The sequence below is a fragment of the Rhinopithecus roxellana genome, chromosome 14 (assembly GCF_007565055.1).
Source record: "Rhinopithecus roxellana isolate Shanxi Qingling chromosome 14, ASM756505v1, whole genome shotgun sequence".
NCBI classification, from domain to species: Eukaryota; Metazoa; Chordata; class Mammalia; order Primates; family Cercopithecidae; genus Rhinopithecus; species Rhinopithecus roxellana.
Window position 1 is genome coordinate 69,278,727 of NC_044562.1, and position 19,526 is coordinate 69,298,252.

General features: G+C 36.6%; 2 protein-coding genes across 2 annotated transcripts in view; both read left to right on the plus strand.

Moving 5' to 3' along the window:
• Window positions 1–19,526, plus strand: part of LOC104677536 (titin) — a 273,229-nt gene that overhangs the window by 54,757 nt on the left and 198,946 nt on the right. Inside the window, 6 exon segments of the mRNA XM_030916357.1 lie at window positions 11,151–13,931; window positions 14,714–14,992; window positions 16,985–17,548; window positions 18,055–18,336; window positions 18,437–18,715; window positions 19,153–19,431. Of these exon segments, the coding sequence (XP_030772217.1) occupies window positions 11,151–13,931; window positions 14,714–14,992; window positions 16,985–17,548; window positions 18,055–18,336; window positions 18,437–18,715; window positions 19,153–19,431 (4,464 nt within the window).
• On the plus strand, window positions 2–9,455 carry LOC104677716 (titin-like). Its single transcript, XM_010382863.2, has 2 exons — window positions 2–923; window positions 1,059–9,455. The coding sequence occupies exon 2, from the start codon at window positions 1,145–1,147 to the stop codon at window positions 7,478–7,480; it is 6,336 nt and encodes a 2,111-aa protein (XP_010381165.2). The 5' UTR covers window positions 2–923; window positions 1,059–1,144; the 3' UTR covers window positions 7,481–9,455.

Sequence of the window (19,526 nt, forward strand, 5' to 3'; positions counted from 1 at the left end):
GTAGAAATTCTACGAGATTAATAGGATCCTTGAGTTGCCTTCTTTCTCTTAGTATTATTGAGAAAAAAATGACATAGATGTACAAATATATCTCTTAGAGTATATATTACTATGTCGCATGCTTGGTTTAGAATGTTGATGGTTACATGCATTTCACAGTAATTTATCATAAGTTAATTTAAAATTTTGTATTTAAAATGTATCAGCCATATTCAACTTTATGTTTGCAGTCATTTCCAAAAGTGTGTATTAGGAAAAGTTGTCATCTTAATGCATGAAATCATGAAGTAGAAGTTTGTTTTCAAAATCACAGTGAATTACATTGAACAATAGACAATAACCTAGCTGTCATTCTCAGAATGCAATGTCATGAATGAATTTTGATTGAAATGCTACTTTACTGAGGTTGTGTGAAAACATTACATTCCCATCTGGTTTACACTTCATGCACATACATCATTTTAACATTGATATGTCTCTTACACTGGCTTGCAGATAGCTGCCTTATGTGATCCTTATTGCCTGCTTTTCTTTGCATAACATTGTGATTTTATGGCTGTATTAGTTCGAATAAACGCCTTCTCATTTTATTTTAGCTAATTATTTATGGTTATAGTTCTTGCATATACTCTTTAAATAGTTAATTCTCAAAAATATAATAATTTAATCTACAATCAAAAGAATCAGAAAGGGCGTTTATTCCACTCTCTGCAAGTCAGGTAAGATTTTCCACTTAGCCATCAAAAGAACAAAGTTTTCCTGCTCCCAAAACAAATATGCACAGGAACATGTTATTTTGAAATGCATTTTTGCTTGTTCAAGAAGAAATTTCAACAGTTTGAAGAAAAGACCAGACAACGAACGATTTTCGTGTCAGAATCTTTTAAACAGAGCATGGTGTTGCGTTTATTCGAACAAATATGGTGAGTGAATTTTTCTATGGATTTGTGAGATCTGTAGCATGCAATTTATTTCATTTCCTATTTTGCAATTTTATTTACTTTCAACTTTTTCAAATTCTATGGAAAATAGTAAAAGGTTTTATTTTCTTTTTCCAGAATTATTCTCCGAGGGGGAATCTGAACATTCAGAAAGGGATACTCGTGATGCCTTTTCAGATTCTGAAGACATAGACCACAGCTCCATGGCTGCTAAAAGATATGCAAGTAGAATATCATCTACAAGCTCCTGGCCTGAATATTTTAAGCCTTCTTTTACCCAAAAACTTATGTTTAAATATGTTTTAGAGGGTGAACCAGTTGTTTTTACATGTAGATTAATTGCCTGTCCATCTCCAGAAATGACTTGGTTTCATAACAGTCGGCCCATTCCAACAGGTCTTCGTCGGATTATAAAAGCTAAGAGTGATTTACACCATCACTCTTCCAGCTTAGAGATTAAAAGGGTCCAAGAGAGAGATTCTGGAAGTTATAGGTTACTAGCAATTAATAGTGAAGGGTCTGCTGAATCAACTGCATCATTGCTTGTTATCCAAAAAGGACAAGATGAGAAATATTTAGAATTTCTGAAAAGAGCAGAACAGACACATGAAAACGTGGAGGCTTTAGTTGAAAGGGGAGAAGACAGGATAAAGGTTGACCTGAGGTTTACTGGCTCTCCCTTTAACAAAAAACAAGATATGGAGCAAAAGGGAATGGTGAGAACTATACATTTTAAGACAATGAGTTCTGCCAAGAAAACAGATTACATGTATGATGAAGAATATTTAGAAAGTAAATCTGACATAAGAGGATGGCTTAATGTAGGTGAAAGTTTTCTGGACAGGGAGACCCAAGTGAAGTTGCAACGTTTAAGGGAGGCTAGAAAAATGTTAATGGAGAAAAAGAAATTATCTCTTTTAGATACGTCTTCTGAAATAAGCTCAAGAACTTTGAGAAGAGAAGCTAGTGATAAAGATATTCTGTTCTCTAGAGAGGACATGAAAATCAGATCTATGTCTGATCTAGCTGAAAGTTATAAGGTAAATAATTCAGCTGAGAGTATTGTGCAAAATCCACATGGCCTTTCTAATCAAATGGATCAAAATATAGAATCTGAGGAACTTCCCACAAGCTTTCAAACTATTGTTGATGAAGAAATTTTCCAGACTGAAATAAGAATGAGCCCAGAGTCACTGGTAAAAGAAAGTCTACCAAAAGACCATTTATATGGTGAAATTCTAGTAAATGAAAATACCCAAGCAAGAGGACAGCTGGAAGAAATTATGGCCAGTACTACAGTTGGAGAGTCACCCACATATATCACTAATGTATGTGAGAAGGAGGAAGTATGTGAGACTCCTGAAAAGGTGTCTCAAGCTTTTACACCACATGCCAGCGAATCTTTTGGTACACTTGTAAATGTTGAAGAAAGTGAAGAAATAGCTAGTGAAAGAATAAGGAAGGATGATGTAAGAGAATTACAACTCTCTGCTTCCACACAAATCGATGAATCCAAAACCGAACAGAAAGAGGAAAACATGAGATTTTTTGAAAATTCTTTTCGAAAACGACCACAACGTTGCCCACCTTCATTTCTTCAAGAAATTGAATCTCAAGAAATTTATGAAGGTGACAGTTGTAATTTCGTGTGCCATTTTCAAGGATATCCTCAACCTATCGTGACGTGGTATAACAATGACATGCCAATCCCACGTAATCAAAACTTTATCATTCATTCTTTGGAAAACTATTCAATATTAACTCTTCTGTCTGTTCATCATCAGAATGAAGGTTCTATTACTTGTGTGCTATTTAACCAATATGGAACAGTAAAAACAACCGGTATGCTTAAAGTGAAAGCAAAACAAAAACATGATGTCAAAGCACATGAAGTCCCAGTGTTCCATGACTACTTTGATGAGGAAGAAGAGCTAGCATTGGTATTTGATCAAGCAAAAGGCGCCCACCCATCTATGAGTCAAGAGGGCCAAACAAATCTTCATGTGTTAAAAACTAACCCACCAGTCCCTCCCTCTGGAGATACAGAATTGCTTTCCTTTCCTGTAGAAATCCAGGTAACAGCAGCTACACCTATCCCAGAAGAGGATAAAGAGATGTTTCAAACTGAAGAGCTAGAACCTGAAGCAATGCCTCAAGATCAAGCTACTCAGTCACCAAAACACAAATTTGTATTTTTGTCTGATGTTACTAATGAGCCACCAAAAATGTTACAAGAAATGCCAAAGCATGCCAGGTGTAGAGAAGGGGATTCCATCATTCTTGAATGTTTAATATCTGGTGAGCCCCAGCCAGTTGTAACATGGTTTCAAAATGGAGTCCTTTTAAAGCAGAACCAGAAGTTTCAGTTTGAAGAAGTTAACTGTAGCCACCGATTATATATTAAAGATGTGAATTCTCAAGATTCTGGAAAATATAAATGTCTTGCTGAAAACAATTCAGGGACAGCTGAAAGTGTTTCAGATCTAACAGTGGAGCCTGTCACTTATAGGGAGAATGGTCAATTCGAAAATATTGGTGAAATTTATGGAAAATATTCCAGAGATCAGCAAGTGCAAGTCCAGGGAGAATCTGTAAGGGCACGTTTTTATGATTATCCAGCTGGTCCTTTTACTCCCTGGACAAATGTAAAAGAATATTCAGTAAGGGACTATTTTCAAAGCCTTGAGACCATTAAGCAGATAGACCAGAAAGACCAGGTGCGTTGCATACCTTCTAGAGAAAAAATTCCCAGATTTGTGCGTGGTGCTTCAAGAACCATAAAAACCAACAAGCCCATCAGGGCTGAATTCATACAATGTCAGGCTGAAGGGAAAGAGAAACATGTAAGTGAAAAATCAAAGCTGCACCAAGCAGAGGGTACTGTTTATCCATTTGTTGATGATTTCAGTGATATCACTATTAAGAAAGACGTAGGAAACAATTTTGGAAAACTTGGTAGATCAGAAAAGGAAAATGTACAAGAATATGCCCAAAGTGACTATTTACCAAATATTCACTCTGAGAGAATTTCTGACAGTTACAATACAAAAGATTCATCTGCCGTTGCATATGAAGAATCCCTTGGTGAAGAGATACACTACCCGGGGAAAAAGGTGAAGCATAGAATTACCGAATTTGAAAAATTACATGTAGAAAAAAGAGTTCTAGAAAAAAGACCTACCAGAACATCATTTGTTAATCCTCCTCAAAAGAAGATTGATGACAAAGCCTTTTCATTAAAGCAAAGAGAATCAAGATCAAGTAATCTAAATGCAAATATGTGTCAGGCAGAGAAAATGTCTCCAAATACTGAATCAAATTCATCTAACATTGCAATAAATTTAAAGCTGCTTTCCTCTCAAACTCATAAGGAATCTGAAGCACATGAAAGGCAACAACAGGAAAAAATAAGTCTTATAGATAAACCTGCAATTTCTAAAAGAGTTGAACATGAATCACCTATTACATTTGACTTAAAGCAGTTTCACACTCAAATAAAACACACAGATGTGAAATTCCAAGAATTAGATAGTAGTCAACCAGAAGAAGCTTATTTTAAAATCCAACATCCTGCTTCCGTAACAGCTGACACTGAGAACATTGTGTTTGATCTAAAACAAATGTATTCTCATATAGGAGATCCAGCTACGGAGTTTCAAGGGCAAGAAACTAGGGAACAGCAGGAAATACATTATAAAGAAAAAATTCCTAGCCCTGAAACATTACAACCTGATACACAGAGTATCTCTAAAAATGTGCAAAATAATGTATTTGCCAGTCAAGAAATTTCTTCCAGTCAGGAGCTTTCATATAGAACTATAGTGGAGAAAAGTAGTATTGATGAAAATTCCATTTCTTTAGAAAAAGAAGTCCGACATGTACAGGAACAAAACTTAGACATTTTAAAAACTGATCTTTCTCTTAAATCCTTTTCTGAAGAAATCTATAGTGAATCATGTGCCCTATTTCCAACCTCATCTGCAGATATAGAAGAAACTGATCTTTCTGAGAAAAATAGTTCTCTAGAAAATGGAGACAGAAGTTTCATCTCACATTTGAAAAAAGCAGTAAGTGAGGAAAAGCCTTTAGAGGTTGGTGAAATGGAAGAAGAATGCACTCTAGAACCAGAGGTGGCATCATTTCCAAAGCAGGATGGTGGGGCAGAGGCATATACAGATGTCACTTTGGAAGACCACAAAGGTGATATTCAGGAGGCTGACATACTCCATAGACACCTCTCCCTGAGTCAGTGCTTCCCATTCTTGATGACTGAAGAAAAACAGAATCCAGGTGAACAAATAATTACAAACATTGATGCCTCTGGAGAAGAAAAATGTTATGAAGAAGTCCAAGTTCAAAATGAAACTTCTTTCTCCACTTTAGGAGAAATGATAGAAACTAGTTTTTCTCAAAATATTCCTAAATTAGATGAGGCACATACCACTGAGGTAGTGGAATCTGAGACCTCCCTAGCACAATATTTACTTGCTGCTGGAAAGCGTGAGGTTCCTGAAACTAAAGACACCAGAGACCAGGCAAAGCTTGTCCAGAGTGAATCAATCACTTCAATGGAGGTGGAAGAAGTAACTTTCAACACTGTGTACGAATACTACAACCAGAAACAGGAATCACTAGGTCGTCCATTTTCTCCTGAGTCTGACATTTCCGTTGGTGTGGGAAGTACAACTAGTGAAGAAATATCTGAGTTAGATCAGTTTTATACCCCACCATCGTCTGTTGAATATTTTGAATCTCCAAAGTCCCCTGACTTATATTTTAATCCTTCAGATGTAACTAAACAGTCCTCAATATATTCAGGAGGTGAGACAGTTGAAAGATATTCCACACCTTTAGGGGAAGTTGCTGAAAGATATTCAACACCTTCCGAAGGTGAGATAGGAGAAAGATACTCCACACCCCCAGGGGAGACACTAGAGAGATACTCCACACCCCCAGGAGAGACTCTAGAGAGATACTCCACACCTCCAGGAGAGACTCTAGAGAGATACTCCACACCCCCAGGAGAGACTCTAGAGAGATATTCCACACCCCCAGGGGAGGCACTAGAGAGATATTCTATTCCTACTGGAGGACCAAACCCCACTGGTACTTTTAAAACATATCCATCAAAAATAGAAAGGGAAGACAGTACACCAAATGAGCATTTCTACACACCTACAGAAGAGAGAGGTTCAGCTGACGAAATATGGCGTTCCGATTCATTTGGCACACCCAATGAAGCCATTGAGCCAAAAGACAATGAAATGCCTCCATCTTTTATTGAACCTCTGACCAAAAGGAAGGTGTATGAAAACACAACACTAGGCTTCATTGTTGAAGTTGAAGGTCTTCCAGTTCCTAGTGTGAAGTGGTATCGAAATAAATCTTTACTAGAGCCAGATGAAAGAATCAAAATGGAAAGGGTGGGTAATGTGTGTTCACTGGAAATTTCAAACATTCAAAAAGGAGAAGGGGGAGAGTACATGTGTCATGCTGTAAACATCATAGGGGAAGCAAAGAGCTTTGCAAATGTAGACATAATGTCCCAAGAAGAAAGAGTGGTGGCACTCCCACCTCCAGTAACACATCAGCATGTCATGGAGTTTGATTTGGAAAACACCACATCATCAAGAACACCTTCTCCTCAAGAAATTGTCCTGGAAGTTGAATTAAGTGAAAAAGACGTTAAAGAATTTGAGAAGCAGGTGAAAATAGTGACAGTTCCTGAATTTACTCCTGACCATAAAAGTATGATTGTGAGTCTAGATGTTCTTCCATTTAATTTTGTAGATCCAAATATGGATTCAAGGGAGGGAGAAGACAAAGAACTAAAAATTGATTTAGAAGTATTTGAAATGCCTCCTCGCTTTATAATGCCTATTTGTGATTTTAAAATTCCAGAAAATTCAGATGCTATGTTCAAATGTTCAGTCATAGGCATCCCTACTCCCAAAGTTAAGTGGTATAAAGAATATATGTGTATTGAGCCAGATAACATTAAATATGTGATTAGCGAGGAGAAGGGAAGTCACACTCTTAAAATTAGAAATGTCTGTCTTTCTGATAGTGCAACATACAGGTGCAGAGCTGTGAATTGTGTAGGAGAGGCTATCTGTCGGGGATTCCTCACCTTGGGAGATTCCGAAATACTTGCTATGATAGCAAAGAAAAGCAAAGTGACTTTAAGCAGTTTGACAGAAGAATTGGTCTTAAAGAGCAATTACACAGAAAGTTTTTTTGAATTTCAGGTGGTGGAAGGGCCTCCCAGGTTTATCAAAGGTATTTCTGACTGTTATGCACCAATAGGTACAGCAGCATATTTTCAGTGCTTAGTTCGTGGCTCTCCAAGACCCACGGTTTACTGGTACAAAGATGGGAAATTGGTCCAAGGAAGAAGGTTCAGTGTTGAGGAAAGTGGCACAGGGTTCCACAACCTGTTTATAACAAGCTTAGTAAAGAGTGATGAAGGAGAGTACAGGTGTGTAGCTACAAACAAATCAGGAGTGGCTGAGACCTTTGCAGCACTCACCTTAACTTAAAATGTAATGTTTTAGTGCCTCAGTAATTATTAGAATTGATCTGAGTGCTTTCATATTTTCCAAATTATATGGATCTAATAAACTTCCAAACAGGTCCACTATATTTGAATTCATTATCTTGGAGACTGCTGGAGAAATAACCTCTGTGTAGAAATCTCATCTTTGTAACACATGTAAATATTTTGTTATCTGAACTGTGGAATCATCACTTGAGTCAATCATGCTGTGTAACATGAAATACAATTAAATCTCTTCTTGGCTACCTAATTATTTGTACTTCTATTTACCCTCATGCCTCCTCCACAAAGTGTTTCAGTGGAATGGACTCTCTTTTAGCAGATAAACCATATATGCAAAAGTACAATGTAAACGTGGAGACTATATCAGATGACCACGCAGACAAATTGGTAAGGGCAAGTCTCCACTCTGCTCCCATTCTAAGTTATTTTTGGAATTGTAACCCCTTTGCATCCAAACCCATGTTTATTTACTTCGACTTAGAATAGGCAAAACAAACAACAAAAACCAGCTTCTCCCAATTGGCAAGTAACTCTATAATCTGTTTGCCGTTTCAATCTTAATATATTAACTTCATCTCTTTAAAAAATATTTTCATCATTAGTATTCCTCTACATAAGTGCTTTAATTCTCACTGGCTTCAAGGGACCAATTGTGCTCTTTGTGCGCAGGATTCACCTAGACATCTGCAGAATAAGCATATAAAGATCTTTCCACTTTTGGAGACACCTTATTTTTCTCAGTTTTTGAGATGACATCAAGTGTAAAATGCAGCAATAATTTAGTATTGGCCTGGGGAAAAAAAGGGAAACTATCACATTGTGTTTACATGTAGATTTTAAAACTGTATTCTGATTTCAGAATCTTTAAAATTAAAAAAAAGGTGGGATATTTTTAGAATTTAGTCAATATGGCAGTTTGTATTTCAGATTATATGTAAATAACAAGATATCAAGCTTTCCTATTAGTTTCACTGAATTTCATCTTTAAAATGAATATAGCTTAATAAGCATTCAATTTTTATTATGATGTTTATGTTTCTAAAGTAACTCTTTAATTTTGTCTTTTAAAATTAAAATAACAGTAAATTAGCATACTCCTTAATATCTTCCCTATATACTAACATGGACCTAAGTCTTCTCATATAAGACTCGACAAATATAAACAAATTATGAAAATGAAGGGTAGGAACAAAAGACCTTAGAGGCAATCATTCAACAATAGAGTTCTGTGTCATCCTAATAGTAATTATTCTTAATACAATTTAGAATAAACTTTAATTTTGTAACAAAGGACGAGAGAAAGAATGCTACAATGAGAGATAAATTTTATCTCCTTCCACCTCTTAAATTACTTATTATTACTAAATAGCTATATTTTCACCTGCGTTCAGCAATACTTAAGTACCATGATCATATTTAAAATATTAATTTTAATTTAATTTGAAATATAAACACTTTAATTTTCCAAAGAATTCATATCCAATTATGTTTATTATGTTTCCTTCATCTATCAATCTTTATTCTCAACATAGGAATTCTCTAACAGCTATCCAAATTAAAGAAGCAATAGAGACAATGTACAGAAAGTAGGCAGAGCAGTCAGGTTTCCCCTGCCTTCCTCACAAAAAAAAATTTTGATTTATCTGTTTGAGCCACCATAACTCATCAGCGTAGATATACTATTGTGGAACAATCATTCCTGTTCCAACCAGTGAGCACACAATATCTGTGATAATAATTATAGACATAATGTAATGTATCACATCACAAATTCCTGAAATAAAACTAATTCTGTAGATTAGGAACTTAGGGATTTATTCTGTGCTTAGTCACGTGATGCATGTTAAAATTAATGAGAAACTCAGATTGAAGCAAACATGACAAGCATGCTTTACTCAATCATCATACAGCACAGCAACAGTTCAAACCTTGTTTCTTAAAAAAAAAAAAAAAAAGAAAGAAAGAGAGAAATAGAAAAATGTTTGAATGTCCTACTGGATTTCAGGAAGAGCTGAAAAACACTTTTATTCATATAAGAAGGAGGGCTTTGTTTGATTTTGCTCATTAGAATTCTGTAATTCTGTTAGTTTCAAGTATGGTGAACTTGAGTATATGCAGAATAACAGTGACCGAATAAAGAAAAGTAAGCCTTGGCTTACTTTGTCATAGATAATGAAATTGAATTTTTTATTTTCTGACTCAATGGCACATAACATAAAACCCTGAAATATTAGTTTCTCTGATTCTGAACAAAGAATTTATTGTAATGCAGATAGTTGAGTTTAGACAATTAATAGCTGCCAGCACTACATGTAATTTTTTAAACTATGCCTTTCAAGTTTCAGCACGTTTGAATTTCATTTACTATCCTTTTTATGGCTAATAATACCATCGCTTGAAGGGAAAACATTTGAAAATATTTCAACATACTAGTGAGTAAGGGTATTTTAACTGTATTCACATTCATTACCTTTACAGATATTTTGTGAGTTCAAGTGAAGGGAAAGGTAACATGAATTACATATTGCAGATTAAATGCAAAGTTAAGTGATCATCATTAATATGTAAAATTATCAATGGTTTTATGGTTTACTTAAAATAATAAATACCTGAATACATATTCTGCATGCTATAGATAAGTTTCTCCGGTATTTTTATAGCCAACAGACACTTGAGTCCTGTCTTCTAATGCTTGTATGCTAGAACAGAAAGGAATTAAGGTATAAGTCTATTTCATGTGATGCAAATGAAGTCACCAAATAAAATCATAAAACTGCCTTTTGCTAAGGCAATAAAACTACTAGTAACAGGCCTGTTCTACATCCCTAACAGGTTTAATAAAAAATCAAATTGTTTAAAATTACATGTCTTTCATCCTGTCATCCAGGATACTGTTTGAAGAGTCTCTGTTATGCACTGCTTTGTTTCTTGCTCAGTGGTTCTGTATAGGTTTTCTTATACAATAAAATACAAGGAACTTTTAATATTGGAGTTGTTTTCTCTTCTTTTTGATTCTCTTATTTTCTTGGCTAATGCCTTATGTAAAGGCTTTGTTCAAGTAATATGGTGATTTACACAGGTGAAAGAAGGCCTGCATTTCTAGAAACTGAAAACAGTGGTTCTCTTACAAATCCAAATTAAACATTTCCTGTAGCCTCTTATTTTTAATAATGACTTTAGAGCCAGTAATTAGAACATCAATGTTTTATTTTGGAAATAATCAGTCTTTAACAAAGAAGATTATTCTTAAACTCAAGAAAACTCTAAATACAAATAACAATTCTGGATCTTTTTAGAAGTCAATTTAAATAGTGCTGGATTATTATAACTAATCAGCAGTTTTTCAAACTTTAAAATTGGAATTATATCTCAAGAAAAACTCATGAGAGCATTTTTAAAACTTATGAACTCTAACACAGATGAAGTGGATCAAAAATTGCATTTGTACAGTATCTATAATTTTGTGTAATTTTATATGTTAAGCTAAGAAAAATTTAGAAATGTGCTTTTTGATAAATTCATCTTGGAATAATCTAATCATTCCAGGAATAAAGCAGAAGAAGGCCATCAACTGGTATCTAATTCTTTGATTTCTATTTTTTATTAAATAAAATTTTGTAGTAAAATAATAATCATTTTTCCCCATACAGAGTTTTCTAGTTCTTTTCTGTCTGCCGAGGAAGAAGGACTTCATAGCTCTGAACTTCATTTATCTAATATAAATGAAACACTTGAACTTTTGTCTGAACCTCCAGTTTACTCAACTAAATTTGATTCCAAAAAGGAAGGCGCTGTCCCAGTTTTCATCAAAGAAGTGTCAAGTGCTGATACAAGCATGGGGGATGTGGCTACACTGTCTGTAACTGTCATTGGCATCCCCAAACCTAAAATTCAATGGTTCTTTAATGGAGCGCCATTAACCCCTTCTGCTGACTACAAATTTGTTTTTGACGGTGATGATCATAGCCTGATCATTCTGTTCACCACATTGGAGGATGAGGGAGAGTATACATGTATGGCCAGTAATGACTACGGACAGGCAATATGTAGTGCCTATCTAAAAGTAAATTCCAAAGGAGAGGGTCACAAAGACACAGAAACAGAATCAGCAGTGGCAAAATCTCTGGAAAAGCTTGGAGGTCCTTGTCCTCCTCACTTCCTTAAGGAGTTAAAACCAGTTCGCTGTGCTCAAGGACTTCCTGCCATCTTTGAGTACACAGTGGTTGGAGAGCCTGCCCCTACCGTTGCATGGTTCAAAGAAAACAAGCAGCTTTGCACCAGTGTTTATTACACTATCATTCATAACCCTGATGGCTCTGGGACTTTCATTGTCAATGACCCTCAGAGGGAAGACAGTGGCCTCTATATCTGTAAAGCAGAGAATATGCTGGGTGAGTCCACCTGTGCAGCAGAGCTTCTTGTGCTTCTGGAAGACACAGACATGACTGATACCCCCTGCAAAGCAAAGTCCACACCGGAGGCTCCTGAGGATTTTCCACAGACACCATTAAAGGGTCCCACAGTTGAAGCACTTGACTCAGAGCAGGAAATTGCAACATTTGTAAAAGACACCATTTTGAAAGCTGCTTTAATTACAGAAGAAAACCAGCAACTATCTTATGAGCATATTGCTAAAGCCAATGAATTGAGCAGTCAGCTTCCTTTGGGAGCTCAGGAATTACAATCCATTTTGAAGCAAGACAAGTCCACTCCTGAAAGCACCAGGGAATTTCTTTGCATCAATGGCAGTACTCACTTTCAGCCTCTCAAGGAACCCTCTCCCAACCTACAGCTGCAGATTGTACAGTCCCAGAAAACCTTCTCCAAAGAAAGCATTCTAATGCTTGAAGAACCTGAGACACAGGCGGTTCTATCAGAGACTGATAAAATCTTCCCAAGTGCCATGTTCATAGAACAAATTAATTCATTAACAGTTGAGCCTCTGAAAACTTTATTAACTGAACCTGAAGGGAATTATCCACAGTCTTCAATAGAACCTCCAGTGCATTCTTATCTAACCTCTGTGTCTGAGGAAGTGCTTTTACCAAAAGAAAAGACAGTATCTGATGCCAACAAAGACCAAAGAGTGACTGTTCAAAAGCAAGGGGCACAAAGTGCACTCATCTTGAGTCAGAGCTTAGCTGAGGGACATGTGGAGAGTCTCCAGAGTCCTGATGTCATGATCTCTCAGGTAAACTATGAGCCCCTAGTCCCTTCAGAACACTCATGCACAGAAGGAGCTGAAATTTTGATAGAAAGTACAGATCCACTGGAAAATGCAGGGCAAGATTCTGCGGTCAGAATTGAGGAAGGCAAGTCCTTAAGATTTCCGCTAGCACTTGAAGAAAAGCAGGTACTGCTCAAAGAAGAGCATTCTGACAACATGGTGATGCCCCCAGACCAAATCATTGAGTCTAAAAGAGAGCCTGTGGCGATAAAGAAAGTGCAGGAGGTACAGGGAAGGGACATTCTTTCTAAGGAAAGCTTGCTTTCTGGTATTCCAGAAGAGCAGCGATTAAATCTGAAAATTCAAATCTGCAGGGCTTTGCAAGCAGCTGTGGCCAGTGAGCAGCCAGGTCTTTTCTCTGAGTGGCTAAGAAACATTGAAAAGGTGGAGGTCACAGCTGTAAACATCACCCAAGAGCCCAGACACATCATGTGCACGTACCTTGTTACTTCAGCGAAGTCTGTAACAGAAGAAGTAACCATCATTATTGAAGATGTTGATCCTCAAATCACTAACCTGAAAATGGAACTTAAGGATGTTTTGTGTGCTATTATATATGAGGAAATAAGCATCCTAACAGCTGAGGGTCCTAGAATTCAGCAAGGAGCCAAGACAAGTTTGCAGGAAGAAATGGATTCTTTTTCAGGTTCACAGAAGGTTGAACCCATTACTGAACCAGAAGTTGAATCTAAATATCTTATCTCATCTGAAGAGGTCAGTTATTTTAACGTGCAAAGTCAGGTTAAATATTTGGATGCCACAACTGTCACTAATGGGGTTGCTTCAGCTGTTGTCTCTGATGAGAAACAAGATGAGAGTCTGAAACCATCAGAGGAAAAAGAGGAGTCCTCCTCTGAAAGTGGTACTGAGGAGGTTGGTACAGTAAAGATACAGGAAGCTGAGGGTGGCTTAATCAAAGAGGATGGCCCCGTGATACATACACCCTTAATGGACACTGTTTCTGAGGAAGGTGACATTGTACACCTCACAACATCCATAACAAATGCTAAAGAGGTGAATTGGTATTTTGAGAATAAACTGGTGCCTTCAGATGAAAAGTTCAAGTGTTTACAAGATCAAAATACGTATACGCTAGTCATCGACAAAGTAAATACCGAAGACCATCAAGGAGAGTATGTCTGTGAGGCCTTGAATGACAACGGAAAAACAGCAACTTCAGCCAAACTCACTGTAGTAAAAAGAGGTTGGATTTTAAGGATGAAACAGATCAAGTGTTAACATTCACTGGATTGTAATGATTTAGCTTGCACCACTTAAATTTTCACTTATCTGCAACTTCCAGAATGTAATTTATTTAGAGTAAGAATGAAATCACAGACATAATCATGGTTATGAACTCAGCTTTTCCCTTACTGCCCTGTTGGGTGCTATGCTATCATATCCATGGTACTACTTATGTTAAAAATAAAACATCTTTTCATATGTTTCATAATGCCAATAGAGAAGCTTTTTAGTTTATTTTCATATGAGGATAACTTTCATAATATGTAATAAAAAGTATCAGTGAACACCTAGCCACTGTGAAATCACTGGTCTCGCCCTAGATTCAAAATAACCATGATTAGTTGTCTGTTTCTTCTTTCTATTTATTTTTTGCTGTTGTTTCACTTCATCACTTTATTTAGTATATCATGTTTCTTCACATGATTTTCAGTGTTCCCATTCAGCATGGTATATTTAAATAATATATCATGTTGTTATGCATGTAATCCAATAGCGTCACTTTTTTTTCACAATTCACTGCAGAGCAATGATTGAATATGTTTTTATTTTAAAAAAGCTTATTGTCTTCTTTTGCCTTCAATGATCTTTCTCATTTTCCAGTCACTTGTCTTAAACTGCTGTAATCCATCTCACCAATTTCAACTGTTTTACTCCATTAACAGCAACAAAAGTTAGAAGAAAGAGAAAAATGTCATATGCCTGGTAAGGAGGCATGTTAATGGACTCTACTTCCCTTTGCAGCTGCCCCAGTGATCAGGAGGAGAATCGAACCCCTGGAAGTAGCACTGGGCCACCTAGCCAAATTCACCTGTGAGATCCAAAGTGCTCCCAATGTCCGGTTCCAGTGGTTTAAAGCTGGCCGAGAAATTTATGAGAGTGACAAGTGTTCTATTCGATCTTCAAAATATGTCTCCAGCCTTGAAATCCTAAGAACCCAGGTGGTTGACTGTGGCGAGTATACGTGCAAAGCTTCCAATGAGTATGGCAGTGTCAGCTGTACAGCCACACTAACTGTGACAGGTAAATGCCATACATTGGCACAGATGTTGTCACTTCATTTCATATTGTTGTCCTTTTTGCTTTTTGTACATGTGTGGGAAATGCTTGTATTACCAACTGGAGAGACCAATAACCAAGACGGTAACAAGGTAGGTAGGTACTGCAGAGCCTATATGGGATAAGAAATCATTATTTACAGTCATATTTCCACCACTGACCAAAGAAAAAATAATCTATTATTTGAGAACAATGTTAAGTAATCAAATGAGCTCACCTTGGCCCTTCATATAAAACATATCAGGACAGTTTGGTGCTACTAAAAAGAAAAAAAAAAAGTCTCAATGTATTTAAAAATTTTAAATCAAATAACAAATTAAGAGCAGAATTACAAACTTAAAAAAGTCAGTGTCTAAGTCTAAAATTAAATCCTTATGTAAGACAGGGAGCTAGTACAGGACCGAAAACTAGGATTCTCACTCTAGGCATTTTTACTAATTTAAAAATAAGATGGCTGGGCACGGTGGCTGACGTCTGTAATCCCAGCACTTTGGGAGGCCAAGGCAGGCGGATCACAAGGTCAGGAGATCGAGACAATCCTGGCTAACACAGTGAAACCCCATCTCTACTAAAAATATAAAAAATTAGCCAGGTGTGGTGTCATGCACCTGTAGTCCCAGCTACTCAGGAGGCTGAGGCAGGAGAATTGCTTGAAACCAGGAGGTGGAGGTTGCAGTGAGCCAGGATCGCACTGCTGCTCTCCAGCCTGGGCAACATAGTGGGACTCCATCTAAAAAAAAGAAAGAAAGAAAGTAAAAGAAAATAAGACAACTACATAAATATCCTATTCCCAATTTTCTAATTGATACATAGGTTGACTTTCAAATAGTTAACACTCATCAAATACTTGAATTCCTTCATTAACCAAAATATTAGTAGCTAGCTTTTCTTCCTTTCTTCCTTCCTTCCTTCCTTCCTTCCTTCCTTCCTTCCTTCTTTCCTTCCTTCCTTCCTTCCTCTCTATCTTTCTTTCTTTCCCTCTTCCCAAGAGAAAGTGTGAGTATGAACTATGTTTTGAGGACAGGGGTAGAGTCAGGGAAGGCTGTCTCTTGGTCTTCTTTGTCAATGAGAATATCAAGGGGAAGGGCAAATGCAGCACATCTCTTGGACATGAAAACGATCAGGTTCCCTATAGCTTCCTCTTCTCTACAATCCTTTTACATGATCCTAAGAAAAACCCAGGCCCATCATGACCCAACCAATGCTTTTCACTCTGGTCAAAATGTCTCCATAAAACCAAGTGCATGATATTATTCATACTGACACTTTTGGAAGTTTCTTTACTCAAATTAGGTCAATTTAGGAATGCAACTAATATTGAAGCTTCAGATAATAAGAGGAAAGGATAAAGAGGATGACTTAAAAAAATTTAAAAGAGAGGTTCTGAAAGTCTGGCTTCAAGATGCAGAATGGAAAGGGGAAGTTGCTGCTATTAAATATTTTTACAAGTTTGAGTTGGCCTAGAGGATGCATTCATAGTTAAGCCATATAAGAATTTCCAGGCAGTTGACATGAGGGTTACAAAGACATTACACAACTACTTCAATCTTTTTATCACTTAATATCCCTACTCTTCAGAAGAGTCAAATACATTTTCTTTATCTTCCTTACATAGTCTTCTAATTTGCAGAATTAAAGTATCAGCTCAATAGCTTATCAAATAATTAAACAATCAGCCACTAAAATGGACAAATCTTTAGCAATGTTACTTAATAAAGGAACACTTGTCTTTTCTTTGATAGAGACAAGTAAAGTGATGTCTTGCTCCTTTATAAAGAACACTCTCATCCCTTTCCTTTGACAGTCTTTTGTTCTTATTAACGCATTACTCTATTTTAAATTATGGCTCACGTCTATCTAAAGACTTAACTCATCTTTTCTCTGTCTCGGAATATATAATTACAGCAAGTGCTTTGGTGGGGACTAAATGTAATGCTGGAAAAATTTCTTTTGCAGAGGCATATCCACCAACCTTTCTCTCCAGACCTAAGTCCCTTACGACTTTTGTGGGTAAGTCAGCCAAGTTCCTCTGCACAGTGACAGGGACTCCTGTGATAGAAACCATTTGGCAGAAAGATGGTGCTGCACTCTCACCTTCACCTAACCGGAAGATTTCCGACGCAGAAAACAAACACATTTTAGAACTCTCAAACCTTACCATTCAAGATAGAGGAGTTTATTCTTGTAAGGCTTCTAACAAATTTGGAGCAGACATCTGCCAAGCAGAGTTGGTCATCATTGATAAGCCACATTTCATTAAAGAATTAGAGTCTGTGCAATCTGCTATCAATAAGAAGGTCCGCCTTGAGTGCCAAGTAGATGAAGACAGAAAAGTCACAGTTACGTGGAACAAAGATGGGCAAAAACTCCCCCCAGGGAAAGATTATAAGATCTGTTTTGAAGATAAAATAGCAACACTTGAGATTCCTCTGGCCAAACTGAGAGATTCAGGAACCTATGTCTGTATAGCTTCAAATGAGGCTGGAAGCAGCTCCTGTTCAGCCACAGTCACTGTCAGAGGTAAGACACATGTGAATGTATTTCCAGTCCCTTCTCTGCAAGGAATCCTCGGTAGAAAAACTGTTGGCAAACCATTCAGTCAGTACACTTTGTTATTAAAATAATGCCATTCAGCAAACATTATGGTTTGGGAAAGTTCTGGCATTGTTTGATTTTATTGTTTTAATCCTCTTCAAAGTTCACTTACTTTTGTTCTTCTAAATTGTCTGCTATTAACAAAGCTTGCTTAAAATTTCTTCTAAGAAAAAATTCCAAGTGTCTGGGAAATTCTTAACTATCTTCTTTTATAAGATTGTTCTTTGTGTAGGTAGTCTGTTATTGTTATTTTATTTTAAATCAAGAGACTGGGAAAGTGTCTTAGAATGATAGGAACCTATTAAATGCACCACAGCTTTTTCAGAAATTTTATGTGTGTTGGGTCTCCTTGTTGTATATGTCTACTTTTCTTTTGTGGAGTTTATGTTTCAGATATCTTCTCCTTTTTCTTTTTTGTAAACTTCATGTAGAACCACCATCCTTCGTGAAGAAGGTGGATCCCTCTTATTTAATGCTGCCAGGTGAATCAGCACGCCTCCATTGCAAGCTGAAAGGCTCACCTGTGATCCAGGTTACTTGGTTTAAAAATAACAAAGAACTCAGTGAAAGTAACACAGTCCGAATGTATTTTGTCAATTCTGAGGCCATACTTGATATTACGGATGTAAAAGTTGAAGACAGTGGGAGTTACTCATGTGAAGCAGTGAATGACGTTGGCAGTGATAGCTGCAGTACTGAAATAGTTATCAAAGGTTTGTTTACTGAGTTTCCATCCAGTATTTTTCTGAGAAAAGATTTCCCTTTTAATTACTTATTACTCATTACTTACACAATGCTTTCATGCTTTTGTAGAACCTCCTTCTTTCATCAAAACTCTTGAGCCTGCAGACATAGTGAGAGGAACAAATGCTCTACTTCAATGTGAAATCTCAGGCACTGGACCATTTGAAATTAGCTGGTTTAAAGATAAGAAACAAATTCGAAGTAGTAAAAAATACAGATTGTTTTCTCAGAAGTCTCTTGTGTGTCTGGAGATCTTTTCTTTTAATAGCGCAGATGTTGGTGACTATGAATGTGTTGTTGCTAATGAAGTTGGCAAGTGTGGCTGCAGGGCAACACACTTACTCAAAGGTTAGTGCTTGAAAAGCTAATGTCTCTTTAACAAATTGTCAAAATAGCTTTCTTACCCCATGGAAGAAAAACTGATACTTTTTTCTCTTGTCCTATCCTTTAAATTTGTTTTGTCTTGGTTTGACCTGGGACCTTGGGAACAAAGTCAATAACTTTCACCTGGTCTTTTTCCTGAGACCAGTGTAAATATCTATTATCTGATACCAAAAGGGAATTACATAATAAGCCATTTTGTCAGCTGACAAACATGTATCGTCTATACCTCTATCTCTTGGATGGAATTATAATTATTCTTAACTTTTATTTCTTCTTCTAATTAACACTATGAAATAGTATTGGGACAAGATAAATATAATCTTGATAAAACTCTTAAATATAGATGGTGTTGAAAGTGTTCAGGAATTGATATGTTTTGTATGCTCTCTTTCCTTAACTAGAACCTCCAACCTTCGTAAAGAAAGTAGATGATTTTATTGCACTAGCAGGACAAACTGTTACCCTGCAAGCTGCTGTGAGAGGGTCAGAACCCATTTCTGTCACATGGATGAAAGGACAAGAGGTCATTAGAGAAGACGGAAAAATCAAAATGAGCTTTTCCAATGGTGTTGCAGTCTTGATAATCCCTGATGTGCAGATTAGTTTTGGAGGCAAATACACGTGCCTGGCTGAAAATGAAGCTGGAAGCCAAACATCTGTTGGGGAATTAATAGTTAAAGGTTTGTGTAGAAACATTTAAACCTCAAATTGCTGCTTAGATTTAAAGTGAAACCCTACTATGCATTTAGGATCCTAACTATTTCATACCATCGTA

Bases quoted from the DNA above. Each gene is read 5' to 3' on its own strand.
- LOC104677716 (XM_010382863.2), top strand. From the start codon at position 1,145: ATGGCTGCTAAAAGATATGCAAGTAGAATATCATCTACAAGCTCCTGG.